This window comes from Papilio xuthus, unplaced genomic scaffold, assembly GCF_000836235.2.
Source record: "Papilio xuthus unplaced genomic scaffold, Pxut_1.1 DF825946.1, whole genome shotgun sequence".
NCBI lineage: Eukaryota > Metazoa > Arthropoda > Insecta > Lepidoptera > Papilionidae > Papilio > Papilio xuthus.
The window spans coordinates 1,581,923-1,598,394 of record NW_013532703.1 but is presented as its reverse complement, the minus strand read 5'-3'; the positions used below and the strand labels follow the sequence as shown (position 1 = coordinate 1,598,394).

Sequence of the window (16,472 nt, the reverse complement as noted above, 5' to 3'; positions counted from 1 at the left end):
GATGGGTGTTTGAAGATATCTCTAGAACGTCTGAACGGATCTCGATTAAATTTGGCATACGTATAGTCTGAAAGAACACATAGGCTACACTAATTATGTTTTTTATATATCCACGCGGACGGAGTCGCGGGCGACAGCCAGTTAGAGATAGAATAAACATTATCAACATATAAAACTGTACGAAACCGAAAGCAAAATCGATTCTTTGCGTCCTTTATAGGTATTATTTGAGTTTCAACTAGCCTCATTTTCAAATTAACAATATTGTACAAAACCCCGAGTTAATTAAAGCAAAAAAATGATCCTAAAATTCTAAAATACATAAAGTCAACCAATTATAGTTATACCAAACTAACATAATAATACAATATTAAACGTCAGATACTAACACACTATACCAATTAATATAAATATGTAAAAGAAACCTCACACTTTATAATAATGTCCATAAAGTTTTATATCATACGTAAAAGATATTTGCAAAATTGATTAAAACCCAGCAATCTAAATATAAAATGTCGACATGGCGACAAATGTTTAAAAAAAAACCTTATCACATAGACGTCTGACTATCCGCGAGCCAACAGTTCAATGACCACTTACCTACACCGGGCGAAGACATTTGAGTGGCATTTTATTGTTCTCGAAACGGTAAAATGCGTTGGAGCGATGCAGCACAAGCATAGGGGAAGATAGGGTAAAGTGGTCAAGAAAAATTTCTACAAACATACCACTATAAACTCAGTACTCCAAACCTTGTTTTATTAAATTCAGACTGTGCCATTTCTCTACCAAAATATCAGAGATTATTCATACATTATCGCCCAATCATTTGAAAATATTAATTTTCATAAACATATTGAAACAACAACGTATATATTTGCAATATAGCTGGTATATCATAAAGCATAGCACAAGTGGTCTGGCGAGGGACCGTTTTGCTATGCTGTCACAACTCTTACAAGCTAGGCTCTTCGCGTGAGATACCTTGTGTACGAAACAAAGCATACATTGTCGTAAAAATCGTCGTCGTTTCGTCATAAAAATTATATGGAGTTGAAATGCGTAAACTTAACGATATGACTTCTGTGCGTTTACATTGTGAAGAGATATTAAGATTTCACTATGACGAAAATGTAAAGATATAAAGAATTATGATGTCTAATTGGATAGGTCGTATAAATATTTTAATCCACAGGTAACTTTTTAATTAATTCTGAATGATAAAAAAATATTATTTTAAGCCATTTTAAATGATGTTTTATAAAAGAGAGGAATTAAATTTATCTGAATTGAAAAGAACAAAGACATTAATCCTAATCCCACTCCCCTTTTCATAACAGAGCAGAACGGGAGATTGAAATGATAACAATAACAGAGACGGGTATTGCTAAAATCGAAATGTCAAAACGAACGAGCGCCGGCTCCGGAGCCAAAACCAATACGAAGTGGCGAAAGTTTCGGGATGGCCGGACTAATTGGAATACAAACGCTGTACCAAAAAATAGCTGAATGATATTTAAATATGACGCAAATTTATAAAATATACTTCTAATTGCACAGTTTGGAATATTACAAACGAGAAAAATATTACTATTTAATTTATCATTATGGTCGAGATGCTAAAATAACAAAGAAAAAACATAAGTCATATAAAATAGTGAATTCCAATGACTACAATTTTATTTTGAACAAACGGCTTAAATAAACAAGTGGAATTTATTTACTCAGACGTGATTACTCATTTTTAAAACAGGCATATAATGACCTCTAAAGGACTTGTAAAGTTCAAGAACAAACATAAGGAGTTTCTTGATTCTAAGATCGAGCGTAAGATAAAATATTACATGTTAAAAGTTATATTCTTCATTTAAAATAATTTTACATTTCTATAGAAAATTGTATTATACAAATAAGAATTAAATATTTCTTATATATTCACCAAGTTTTACAGTTTAAAACTTGGTTGATATCACATTATATCTGCATAATTTTTACGCACAAAGAGAACTCGTAGGTCACTTTCTATTAGTAATATAAGACATAATAAAACTAGTTTTTTTAATATAACAATTAAGTAACAACATATTACTCTGTTTATTGTGGATATACTATGGTTTACTTATACTTCAGTACATTGAAAGCGGCGGCCGCAACGTTAATAGAAACAACGCAATGCCCAGCAAAATATTCCGGGCATACGTGACTGTTGCCTACAGAGTTATCCTTTAGTCCTCGAACGGGATCGATCCCACGTACCGAGGTCGAACAGTATGCGTACGCCTACAATTTAGTATGGAACTAAACTAATTTCATAACAGTAAAGATATCTACCAGAGGAAAACGAGTAAATCACAAATTTACTTGTCAAATCAACCATAATTTACGACAAGCTTGTAAGTCATATTACAGTTTGACATGCAGTATAAACATTTGTATTCGAATCTTACGAATTGGCTATTACATAAACCTTACATATTGAGAGTGCCAGAAATCTCAGTGAAATGTTACACATGACAAAGTCCATTAAAGCGAGCAGTGTGTGTACAAAACATGTAAAGTTATTAATGTGTTTTACGTCTGAGTTCCCCTTTGTGCCGACACTGAGTCAATTAAGGAAATAATAGGATTAATCAAAGCCTTCTTTTGCTAACGACTTCCATTTATTTCATTGTGGTGAGCGGGCTTCACAAATAATTTAATGATTAAATATGGCCTTCTCTTTATGTCTTTTGTTGCCAACACATTCAGTCGATGAAGTAAAGTGCTATCAAATAAAAAAAACAATTAATGTAATTTAACCATACTTTTAGTCGTATGAATCCGAAAACAAAATACTCCATGGATCTTTTTTTTTAACCAAATAAGGCAAGTAGACAAACCAGCTATACCTTAAAAACAAAAAGTAGCTCATACTAGTTTTGTTTTTTTAAATAAATTGTTTACGAATAAATGTAGCGTACAGAATACTTGATAACCAATTTAATAAACATTCGTGCTTCTAACACTAAACACAGAGCAGATAAATTTATCATGAAGCAAAACAGTGTGAATGCACGACATTCAAAGCGTCAATTATAGACCTACAGTGTAAACGCACGCTTACAGTTAAACATGTATGGATTTATCATAAAGGTAGATCATTATCTCCTAATGGACTACTCTTGGACTAATCTTTTATGGATGGATAGATGTTTAAACCACTAAACTTCACAAAAGCTGAACGGATTTGGATGAAATTTTAAACATAGATTGATTACAGTCTGAAGTAGCGAAGTACTTTTCATGTCGGGAAAATGTACGGTACCCGAGGGAGAGAGTTGTTTTACTTTCACGCAGCATTACTTAAATAAATACATAAATATTTTAAATGAAAAATATAAGACAGAGAAAGATTAACGAAATATTTTTGCCAGATAACGCGGCGTCTAGCTACCAAGCGTCCGCACTAAATGTGGATGTACCAAACGCCTGGGCCAGCCCAAATGTTGCATTTAGTTTGCAAATGATTTACAGTGAAGGATAAGATTATTTTTATAACAGTATAGGTTTAAAAAATGAATCCAGTGATATAAATTGACACACAATCATATAAATCGTTCGTTAACCCTTAATTCGACGAAATTTTTTGTAGCAAAAAAACTTTTTTTTTTTAGTAAAGTCTTACGTAATGTTCTCTAAGCTAGTTCAGTAGATTTTTTTATTAGTTGTTCTGGTCACACTGGACACCATCGAATTAAGGGTTAAATTATAATTTTAGATACAGAATGGTTGTGAATGTAGTGGTAGATGTTATAAAATAACCCTATATTTAAGTAAGGTCTTCAAACCTTACTTTATCTCTTCGTTTTAATAATTATACTAGACATATTATTGCAACACGGTTCCAATGCGTATGGTACTATAAATATCGTTTTAATTTAATTAACAGTGTAAATACATGTCATATCGGCCGAGTTCGCTTAACGGCGTGCATTAAACACAGATTAAGTGCGACGAAGTGCTTCTCAATCAATTACATCTTGTCTCGTAAACTTAATTGCCTCGTTCAGAATCTCCATTTTCCGCTTCGATTAAAACTTTATTCAATTTCAACTACATATTAAGAACTGGCAAGTTTTCTATTAAATAAAATAGAACTTTAAAAAATACAAAGATTAATCCGAATTTACCGAAAAAGTATGCGCAATGTAACCTTTTTGTATTTCATAAACTTCAAAGGGCTATTACTTTGAATGAATTAGGGGGAGATTGGCATAAAGTAGCTCCATTATGACGACTAATAAAACATTAAAGCATTCAATTACTATTCTATAAAGTAAGTGATGAATAAAGTAACAACTTCAAAAATAAATAAATTAAATTGTCGATTATAACGTATGCATTTCGTTCGTCTGGCTTGCCAACGATTCAGAGAATACGAAGCCGGTGCGTAGATAATAATAATTGCGTACCGCGTGTTCGCCACACGCGCACACAGACAGACGGGCACTGTGTGTACAACACTCCCCCCCACACTACCACCCGGCTCCAGTTGTACACACTACAGACAACGGCAAAAGCCAGTTGTGTACAACCGACAGATCAATGAGTGTTCATACCGAGTTTTATACACATAGGAAAATTTTATTGCTTAATTGAGTCTGCAACAGTACAAATATTTTGACACCACAGTTATTGTTTCATTACGTGAACGAAAGAATCTTTATAAAAATAGAATGTATTTGGATGGGTACAAGATCAGAGTAAAAAGAAGACATTATAGATGGAATATGTCAAAGGGAATATGTAAGAAGAGCGAGAATTTTAATATGACGGGTGACAGAAACATATAAAACAATAATATACAGATATTACAGAGCTTTTAAAGCTTTTTCGGGATAACTTTTTAACAATATAATGTGCCAAATGGTTCTGATATAATATTTCTACCAGTACTATTAATGTTGCAAAAGTGGACAGTTTAACAACTAATAGTGACATAACATTCTGCGCGCCTGCCAATTGGCAAATGTCATTAATTTGGACTTAGAACCCGTTTCAAAACGACTTTGTGTAACATGTTATCAGACCTTTGTCTAAAATTTCATTAACGTCAAAACTATTTCTTACCACATAGTTCATTAAAAAAGGTTATATTGATCAGTCATATATATGTTACTCCCTTAGTTTCAAGAGCTAAACCTTTTTTTTTCCAGAGAGGAATGCTTTATGCATACTCCGCGCCCCGGGGGGGACGCGGTAGTTATGTGGGATTCTCCTCCATAACGGAGGCATACCCAATAAACCTCTCTGTTCCTCCTACGCATCATGGCGAGGCCACGGGCACGCTTGCGCTTGCGTCCGCGACAAGATTTCAAGAGCTAAACCTAATTTGACAACTGTCATCTCATACGATTTCTTCCACGGACCTCCGTTATTTTACTATTTTGAAGTAATATAATACATTATCTATCCATTATCCATTATATAATACACAGATCACTCTCATTTATGCACACATATATAAATTAAATAAACATTATGACAGATGTACATCATTAAAAGCTTCTTGACAAAACAGATAGTTTCAAAGTCTTGAAATAAGCTAAATAATGTGGTAATGCTAAATAATGTACAATATAGTTTGTAACATTAACATTTTGTAACTTGAACTCGATACTGTTTAATGAGAACGATGCGGTTACTTGAAGCATGCTTCTCACGGCGCTATACGTATAATTAAAATGCCTAGGTAATCTGTATCGTCGAGTGCGTACAAGGCATGTCGCGTCCAATCGATCTTTCCGCAACAGAAATATTCCACGAACGTTAAACCTATATATCGTTTTACTTTACAAGTTGTAACCAGTTAATGAATTAAAATATTGTTGAAAATTTTCCATGATATACAATTAAACACATTTCTAACACGAGTTGGAACGTTATAATATCCAAGTATGTAAATAAAATGATCTGATTTAAAATTTTAATTCTATAAGGTACTTAAAATTGTTTTTTAAAATGTATTTTTTACTTCTTAGACTTATAATTTGTTTAAATTATTTAACGTAAAATGTTAAGAAATTACAAGATATTTCTTAAATTTATTATCTCCTATTTAATTTATATTATCTCTGCTGGGGAAAAAATTACGCCAGACTACAAAAATTACCTTACCGAGCATGAGAAGTAGGACGATAAGAATAGGCTATCGTTTGAATTGTATAAAACTTTTTAAATACAGATTTCGCAATATAATGCAATCCGTTTCAGACGAGACACATTTATTTCACGCATTGTTGGAGGCCCGGGGCGAACGAGAGCTGTCATAGAATATTCAAGACAGACAACTTTTACAAAGAGATGGCAGATATAATTGAAATAAAAATTTTACGATGAAGGTTCTCTAGAACGCTTTTCTTTGTCTTTTTCTCCCTTCTTTTTCAACGTTTTAACGTATTTGTGTCCATTACAATTTAATACTAATTAATTAATTTTGCATTTTAAGAAAAGGCGATCGAAACAAGCCAATTTGCGAATTGAATGGGCCACTTGCTTGTTTTCCATCTTTTTCTATTGAACATTTAGAATTAAACTTAATTCTTTAGAATCATCTATAAGATTTGATACTAATTTAATAAAACGTGTTTACGATCTATCTTAAAAGTCCAAATTGAAACATTTCATAATTTAACTATACAAACTACATCCATCATTTTATATTAATCATTTCACATATGACCTTACTTTAAAACGATAACAAGTCACAAATAAAGTCCATTCGTATCGACGTCTCTACGTACACACAATCAACGGCGATGGCGGGGACCACGCACCCCACCACGTGACCGTCTGACTCACCGGCTGCATTCATTCGATACAAGACCGCGTCAGCTGTCTTCCGCGCCTCCATACACCGCGTCCCGCGCCCCGCCTGTTCATATCAACTCGCAAAACTACAAAACATCCGTACATCGTTTTAAGATATGGCCTGTTGTTTAATATTAATATAGTACAAATACATATTGTAAACTTATAAACTTCCAGAATAACATCGAATATTGTAAATACAAATTCATTTAGCAGTCGAAATGCATTCGATAAAAATTATTACACAACGGCTCTGTTCATAAGAAATACTTAGGTACTTTATTGTAGTTTAACCTTACTTTTCAAACATCCCACAAGTTACCGGTGACATAAGACGGATTTAATTCGCAGTAATCGCATTACGTTTCATTCCCTTCCATTCAAAGTAAATCCTTTTTATTAATGTGATGTTTTTCGTCTATTTTCGAAAAAGACTCTGCAACCATTTGTGTAAATCGAAGAAAACTTTTTAATAAAAAGTTAAGAATAAACCTTAAGTTTTTTACACTTTAACCTAATACATTTAGATTAAATATTTAACAAAGTTACATAGTAAGTGTTTTGAAGATGTGTAAAGGTGAATAGATGTCACTTCATACTGATTTACTTCATAATTTCCTCGAGATTTCCATATTAATGTTAGGGCTGGGGGTCAACGGACGGATGTGCGGGATTGCAAACATTTCTAATCAGTACTCGTCCAAAATCTAATCATGTTGACGTAATAAGAAAGCGACGCGATATACATTTTAGATTGCGGCATATTGTAAGAACGCTGTAAAGAGGTACTAAAAATAAGGAGTACACAACCTTTTAGATTCTAATCTTATCTTTTTTAAGGTAGAAATTTTAAGGTAAAAATCTCAAAAAGAGAAGCTTTCATTGACTGCTTTATTATTATTTTTTTGACATTTCTTTATTTCATTTATGATACAAAGTTAGAAATTGAATGGTGTTAGATGTGTACTGCGGAATTCAATGAAAATGAGTAGGTATTAAACATATCAGAAGGATCTTATCTTTTAAGGCTGTTTATCTATATCAATAAAAATGCGTTCTAACCTAACCATAACAGATAAACTTTAAATATTATTTATTGAGAAAAATTTATAACGAAATTAAATTATAATTTAAAAAAATGCTTACATAAAAGACAACATAGAATTTTAATCTTTTTGTCGATACAAATTCTTAACAATAGCCCTTAGAAAAAATATGAGAGCCTTTGTAATAAGGTATGGCGTGTGACGTCAAGTGACGTTGATGTTAGGAAATTTAATTAAATTTGTTTACGTCCGCCAAGGGAGGTCCAAATGCTATTAGTTAAGTGCGGTGACAGTGCTATGTTGAATTATGTTTTCATTTGCTTTACGTATTTATATGACTTAAATTTTTCGATCAAAGATTTTTATGACACTAGTAAATATTATTAGGTTATGGTTATGTATTAGGTGACGGTGAAGATAAAACATTAAAGCAATTAAGTGATTCCTATCCTGACTCATAAAATTTAATCTTTGCGACGAAATGTTTACCTGACTTACTTTTTTTAATTTACTGTTAAAAGACTGTTTCTTAAATCTAATCTAATAGCCAATGGAAATTAACACATATTAAAACGCACTAGACGAAATAATGTAGCGTCCTTTACAGTCTACGATAGTACAAGTTCAAAGTAAAACTTAGGGTATTATCACGAAAACAAAAGGATAAATACATCGTTAAGATAAAAATACATTTCTTCAAATCAAACAAACGTCTTGTAAACTTTGGGTAACAAACAAGGTCCAGCGTACGTTCACCACAGACTTTTGTACAGGTATTTGACCCCGTATCTTCGTAAAGTAACATAAAATTTAAATTAAATTCCAATTTTATAACCAAAATAATTTTGTTCATTATAAAGTTTTTATTGCATTTAATATCATTATATTTATTTAAAGCAAATATAAATTCATGTGACATAGAGTTTAATATATCATAGAAGACTATGTTCACCATTAAAGCTGAAATTAGCATTTTACTATAAACTAACAATCGAAAAATCATTACCTACTACGCCTTAATGATTTCAATATTATTTATTTTCTTCATAATATTTTTAATAGTTGGGACTACATACAATAAAGATTTAAATTATTAAACTTGTTTAAGTGTATAAGGTTTACTAATTAATTAATTACATACTAGTTTAAATGCTTTATAAATAAATTCTCAAAAACATGTACGATTGATACTTCGAACATGGAACCTTTTAATAAATTTCCTTGTTTTTTGATAACTGGAAAATCCAATGACTATATGATATACTATGACTCATATTAATAGTAACATACCTACAAGGGACGTGCGTGCACTATGTACCCATTTCCTTGTTTAATTGAAATAAAATCTGGTAACGGAAAACGTATTAAATTGTTATAAAAATCCACGTTTTAAAGTGCAACGTAATAGTAAAACTTGTAAAATATACAAGAACTTAATAATCGATAAATGAAAACATAGTTACATATGCAATTAAGTCAAATACAACACAAAATTACGCAGTAATGCAAGAAACGTAATTAAATACGTATAATTTTTAAGGTCCGATATATTGGAGCGACAGCTGTCCCTCGTATTCACTCAACGTAAATCTTTCGATGACGCAACGTAAATTAATTAAAAAACACGAAACACGATTATATCTGATGGCATACTTCACCATGATACCCATTACACTCAGGGCGAGAAATATACACAAGCCATATTTTCCTTAGTAATATAGAAAAACAAAATGTGAAACAAAATAACCATCGAACATTTCTCCCTACAAAAAACTCCAATTTCAATTCAGAGCAAAATGAACCTTAACATCTAGGGACGAAGATTTATAATGCTATACATTATGCAAAAACATTAACGCATCCACTGTGATAATACTAAATTGACCTAGCCCCCCGCCACGTCACTATCAAGAGTGACGTGTACCAATGAACCTAACGGCATCCGATGACGGTACACTTTATTACGATAAGGCCACATTGTTTATCGTATTTTTAGCTCAATAAAGGGCATGAAAGAGTTTAGAAATTGAGGGCGAAGTAATAGCTGTAGCCTAGTATCTTGCGAGTGTAGAGACATTAGTAGAGTATGGAGCTTTAGCTGCTGTACGAATGGCTTGCTCCGATTAATAAAAATACACATGGTGGTACTGCGTCGTAATATTCAGTTGACAAGATACACCAAACGCACCGAACAGTCGGAAATATGAGACGGCGTGCTGCTGCGCAAAATACATTAAATGCGTTTTTTTTTTTGCAGAAATAATCTTGCGATGGAAGGTTCGAGCTACACCATACTCGACGTAATTTCGCACGATGTGTCATAAGGGACTTGAAATACTGGTATAAAATTCTACCGAACGTTCATAGTATGTTTCAAAGATGTCTAGAGATTAAATAAGTCATAAGATAGAAGTAAAACGTAATTATTTATCTACTATAGATTTTGAAGTAAAACAATAATGTTATTATTTTTGGGGAAAACCAATGACACATTTTAACTCACGTTTTAAAATTTCATCATATTATTTTTATTAAGAAAATGATAATGTTATTTTGTTCTTTATAATTGTACATATATATCTACAAACAAGTTAAATATTCAACCGCTTAATACCACTTAAGCATATTAGCGGTTGTTCTGTTCTCAGAAATGACCATCTCTTAATGGGATCTTCACGTTGGCGTTTACATTGTGTTTTAAACACAGCTAAAGTTATTAGCTATTTTTAAATAATCTAAACATATCTCAAACATAAACCTATAAAATAGAGGCAGAAAAGATATCCATAAATCGTGCGTATTTTTTAATTGGTTAAATATTTTTTTTATAACAGAAGGGGGGCAAACGAGCAGCGGGAATACCGAGGTGTTAATCGACGCCCATGGACATCAGCAATACCAGAGGAACCGCAGATGCGTTGCCGGTCTTTGAGATGGTGATACGCTCGGTGGGCAAGACACATTTTACTTTGATGAGGATGAAATATTTGGCGTACGGTTACTAAATTGTCTAATATCTTTTATAACAAATACGAAACGGACAAAACATCAAGATTTCCCGACGGGGTCCACAGTAGCTGTCATAAATATACAATACTGTATGAATCATCATTACGACTAGTTCTATCCCCAACATCTCTGGGAAAGCGAATTCAAATACTGCACTGTTTTATGTGAAACTAGCTATCGCGAGCGACTCCGAATGCGGGAAATTAAAAAAAAACATAATTAGTAGCCTGTACTCTTCCAGACTATGTTCATCACTTTCCACTTGCCAAATTTCATCAAGATTCATTGAGCCGTTCCGGTGGTATTTTCAAACAAACATCCAACCATCCATCCAAACATTCGCATTTATAACATTAGTAAGAAAGAAGTAAGATGTATCAGCACGAACGTGTTCTATACGTAAACTAATTATTTAGGTATGACATCACTGGTCCCAAAGTTATACAACATTTCTAGGAATCGCCTGCACGAGTAGTCTAGTCGACGATGCATTAACTTAGTAGCTTCGAATGGCATTAGCATCCGGCGGGCAAGACAGGTTTCCGAATGAATATAAATCGACGTGTTTTGTATGCGACACTTCCCTCTACACATCCAAACATCCCTTGTTCCTATGTTTTTATGTTTGCAGTAAAAGCTTAGCTTAACGTTTTTCACTATTCACGATCCTTGAAACTTAATATACGTATTCGTGTCTAAAATGATCGCTTGTCGCTAGTTTTTGTCTGTATAACCGATACGAGTTTTATATTATATTAAAGAAAATTCCTTTACTACACTGTAAAAATAGAAGTTGAAAAGGATATATGAAAATTTGGCACATTGCAGATATTAGGGTTAATATTTAAAATTATGTTTGGTAAAATACTTTGATACTTGACAAACTCATATATTTCCTTTTACTGTTCTCTTTACTAAACTAATAACATCACAATATTTGAACTTTTATTATATTTATTATTATAATATCTAATCCTTATTAAAGATATCTAATGTTATACAAATAAAGATTTATCTCAAGCCTCCAGTACTTAGAACTGTTGTATGTCACACAAATTTCCATCTACCTACCAAAAATTAAGTTTTCATATCACAGAAGACAATCTACAGAGGTCCTAAAGGTCCCATTTAGTAGTTTACTGAACACCAAAACCCGATGTACTCTTCTGATTTTGGCATCGCAAAGTTCCAATGCCCAAGTCAAGATAATATATCTAAATAATAAAATTAACCTCAAAATATTACCAAAAAAATTAAACGGTCTTCACCTTTTATGGATAAAAATTCATAGTTGACATAGATTTAAAATTCCTTATTCAAATACGATATTTGCCCTAGAAACTTTACCATTAAAATTGTAGACCTTTAAATAATGTATGTATGCCCTTTTCTTGAATTAAGTGATTACAATTGCAAACAAATAAAAATAATAAAAAACTCTCAACTCGAACCTTGTAAAAGTAATTACGGGGAGGCTGAAAATCAGCCTAGCATATACTAAAAAACAGGCAGCAGCAGTAGCCAAATCCATCGCATTAGCCAAGAACTGTATTATTTTTTGTGTTTCCATTTACATTTTACATTTAGTAAATTCTTGTTTTTGGTATACAGTATTCAAATTTTTTTATGAAACAGAAATTGATCAGTATACTATAAAATAATATAAACAAAAGAACAGAAGCCCACAACACAGATGTGTTGGCAGAGAGATAACAGATTTCTCTAAGCAGTGGTGTTAACAGTTTTCCTCATTTTCATAAAAAATATACATCTAAAGAGAAACAATTGGTAAAATAAGAGAAATCTGCTGATGCAATATTTAACCATGAACATCCTAGCATGAAACCAGTAAGAGAACTGTAATTGTTTTTGGCAGATGTAAATTATTACTATTGGTCACTTAACATCAACTAAATCAAAACAGCTACAATATTTTTATTAATGAGGTATATTAATAAAAAATAACAAAATACATATTTCACTAATTCAAGAGTGTTTTAAAATCTTTTTTTTAATTAGTTAATTGAGAATTAATAATTGATCACGAAAGTTCAGAAAGACAACTATAATTACAATGTTATATTAACTATATATTGGGAATTATATTGTGTTGTAATTCATGAGTGTTAGCAAATAGTACTATTAATTTAATCATCTGATAATCATCTAAATAATAGCAATCATAAATTATTATAGGTCAATATTTTTAAATCTAGTACTTATATTATGTCAAAGAATATTTATAACAAATATTTGTTGTTAATGGATATCAAAATGTTTCAAAATCTTTTAAAAGCGAAATATGGTTGAAAGCCATATTATGTATTAATATTATTTAGAATTGAGTTGTAGATAAAGGCTTAATATAAATAAAGATGAGAGTATATTTTGTAACTCATCGCGTACCGGCATACGCATTGTTTGTAAACAAATAACATATGACGACATTGCCAAACAACTTTGTTTATTATTCTTACACTCGTATGTTAAAAATAAGTCTTATTTGATATATAAAGTGTTCTCAATACATTAATTCACGTGAAAACAGCACCGCGTACAACTGTGGAACTCTTAGGTGTATAAGAATGACCATGTGCACATCGCGCGCCAAATTTTGACATAAATTCGAAAACACGTGTCCCAAGTAGAATTGGCAATTTTTTAGATTTCTTATTTAATATTACCCGTACAACTCAAACATCAGACGTTTACGTTGCACCAATTATGATATATTTGCAAAAATACATTAAATCCGAAAAATAACGCCCCTGGCGGTAAGAATACGAAACACAAACATAATGGCCGACACACAGTAGTTGGATGACTTAATACCTAAATGCGCAAAATACTTACACTTTCTTCCTCTTTTTCCATTCCAGAGGGCATCTGAGGTACGGCACGATTAATCGCCGAGTAGTCCGGTAAATCCGGAAGCTCCTCGGCGAGATATATAGGCATTGGTTTCGACGCATCTAGGGCCCTCGCCCTAAACGAGAGCTTCGACATTTTGTTGACAGAACAAAACACGCTAGCGTCGACACAAAAATGCACTAATAAATCACTTTATAGCTTCTCTAGGAGGTCCTTAAGGACCGTAAACTGCACTTTGCACACTCTAGTTCGTTCCCATGGTTAATTTTTGCACGCACTCAGTCACAATTAATGAAAAACAATAACGAAACTTTACATATTGAGCGTACTTTGCAGAAAGCCATCATGGCGGCTTTCCGTTTGGCGGACGACCATGACCAACTTCCACCTTACACGATGTGCGCGGGAAGGAAACACGCGGAAACAATTCACGTAATTTTTGTACTCTTTTTATAGTTTCCCTATTAAACACGGAAATAATTAAAACATAAAAATAAAATAATATTTTAGTAATAAATTAACAGTTAAATATTTATTTTCTTTGTAAAAATTATTAAACAAGTAAAAAAGATTTGATAAGAGTCGGACATTGAGACATTGCTTGTCAAACCATAAACACAGCGGTATTTTTCCGATGCGTTCCTTTTCACCGGAAAATATTATCTATGGAAGCTTAACAAATAAAAACGAAGAAAAAAATACAATTTAATGTTTATTAAATTTAATTATGAAAGAAGTAGGACATGATAAAACAAGTGTTATTAAAATTACCTGTTTAATTCATAAGTAGATATGTTGAGGACGTCATCATCTTGACGTTTTTTTTAACCAGGAAAATATTATACTCTTTCACATATCTATTAACCATAGTTTCTGAATTGATTCCCTTTCCACATATATCCTCTTCACACAATCTATCTGTCCTCTATTCGGAGCTAAATTATTAATTAATCTATGGGGATTGTAGACATCTTATATTCTTAAGTGAAGTGAATCCAAAGTAACGAACATTTTCCAAATAAGATATGACCTAAAGGTCTATGTTACCAGGTCATAAAATTAAAAAAAAACTTATATTTCGGAGTAGTTTATATGATCTACACTCCAGGAAACATCCACCGGCCTACCTCAAAACTTAAAACACTAGGTGGACCGATAGATGTGTTCGGGAGTGTATTTTACAATATTAAATTTTCAAAATGAACAGCACCGCGACGCTTTCTGGATAAAGCCCTTACTAAGACAATATCTGTATAGACAATTTCTTAGGAGATAGGGTTTTTATTTTACGGGCTCCCGATTCCTTCCCTTCAACATTTGGAAGAAACTACTTTCGGATCCTATGTTTCTTTCAGGCTACTTATTACTTTTGTAAAGGTGCTCAAGCCTTTACCTCAGACCAGACATTTACTGTATGATATTTATTACAGGTCTTTGGGCAGTGAAATAAAACAAATAAAAGACAATAATGACGACTTTATTATAATGTTAACGAAAAAAAACTTCTGTTCATATAATTTCAGAGAGTTGATCGTATTACCAAAATCAAACCTCATTTTCATAAGTAATTTAAAAAAATATCAGAACATCGGTGTTTTGAGTAACGTGTATCATTAACACACAAGATGTATCTTCTTTTTACACAATTGTGCTTACGCCAAGGGTAACACTGACATTATGACAAAAATAATTATACAAAAGTTGCCATATTTAATCATATAAATATATTATTCTAAGTTCTATTCTGTTCATTAAGCATTAATTCAGTTGGTAAATTCGTATATAATATAGGAAAGCTTTTATAGACGTCAAGATTATATGAATCGATCCATCTTTAGGTATATGTCTAATATTCTAACCTATTTATTATACATTGCAAAATAAAGTAATTGTTACACGACAGTCTGAGATAACCGAGATGTATGACAAAGACCCTTACAAGAGATTCAGTATTTTAATGAAGTTATAAATCTACCCACTAATAAGCGTTGGGCGCAGAAGACAAAAACTAATTTAACATAAATTAACGCTTATAACATTCACAATAAATACATATTTGCAAGCTTATTAACAAAACAATCTTTGAAAGAATGCATATTATTTATAAATATAACAAATGCCACTAAAATTTATTACATTTAAAAGTTATTACTACTTTACTTACGTCATATTATATGCAGTCTTAAGACATTATAATGGTGACGGTTAAATATTGAGTAAATTATTTATTTTGATATTAATTACTACATGATTTTTACTGACCTTTTCCTAGCACAATGTTTGTTTGTAAGTAACTGTCCAAACCTTCCTGTACCAATCACTTTTTCAACAAGTATCGTGCGAGTACATATTTTACTAGTGTAGATGTTAAGTCACTGCTGAGCCATCTTTCCTTGAGCTTCGATTAATTTAGTATATCGTATATATCAAAAAAATATTTAAAAACGATCTACAAGAAAGTATAATTTACGTATATTTAACAGAATTTCATAGTCCAAATATAAATAAAACAAGTCTTAGGGGAACCGGAAAGAGACAAGCATAGAATAAAAAAGTCTTTATGGACTTACTCTATGGGCGTTATTATCATTTTTTTGATTTGGTTTAACGTTTGGAAATCCTCAATATTTAAAAAGACCAAGCAATTTTGTTGATGCTGTAAATAAAAGGAAATCTACATATTTATTTGCTGAT

At 31.9% G+C, this 16,472-nt stretch overlaps 1 protein-coding gene across 1 annotated transcript in view; it reads right to left on the bottom strand.

The window, feature by feature from the left end:
• E(Pc) (Enhancer of Polycomb) overlaps positions 1 to 14,271 on the bottom strand; it is a 55,794-nt gene extending 41,523 nt beyond the window's left edge. Inside the window, exon 1 of the mRNA XM_013321479.1 lies at positions 13,761 to 14,271. Within this exon, the coding sequence (XP_013176933.1) occupies positions 13,761 to 13,913 (153 nt within the window). The 5' untranslated portion in view covers positions 13,914 to 14,271. The remainder of the gene's footprint in view (positions 1 to 13,760) is intronic.
• Positions 14,272 to 16,472: the final 2,201 nt, after the last annotated feature.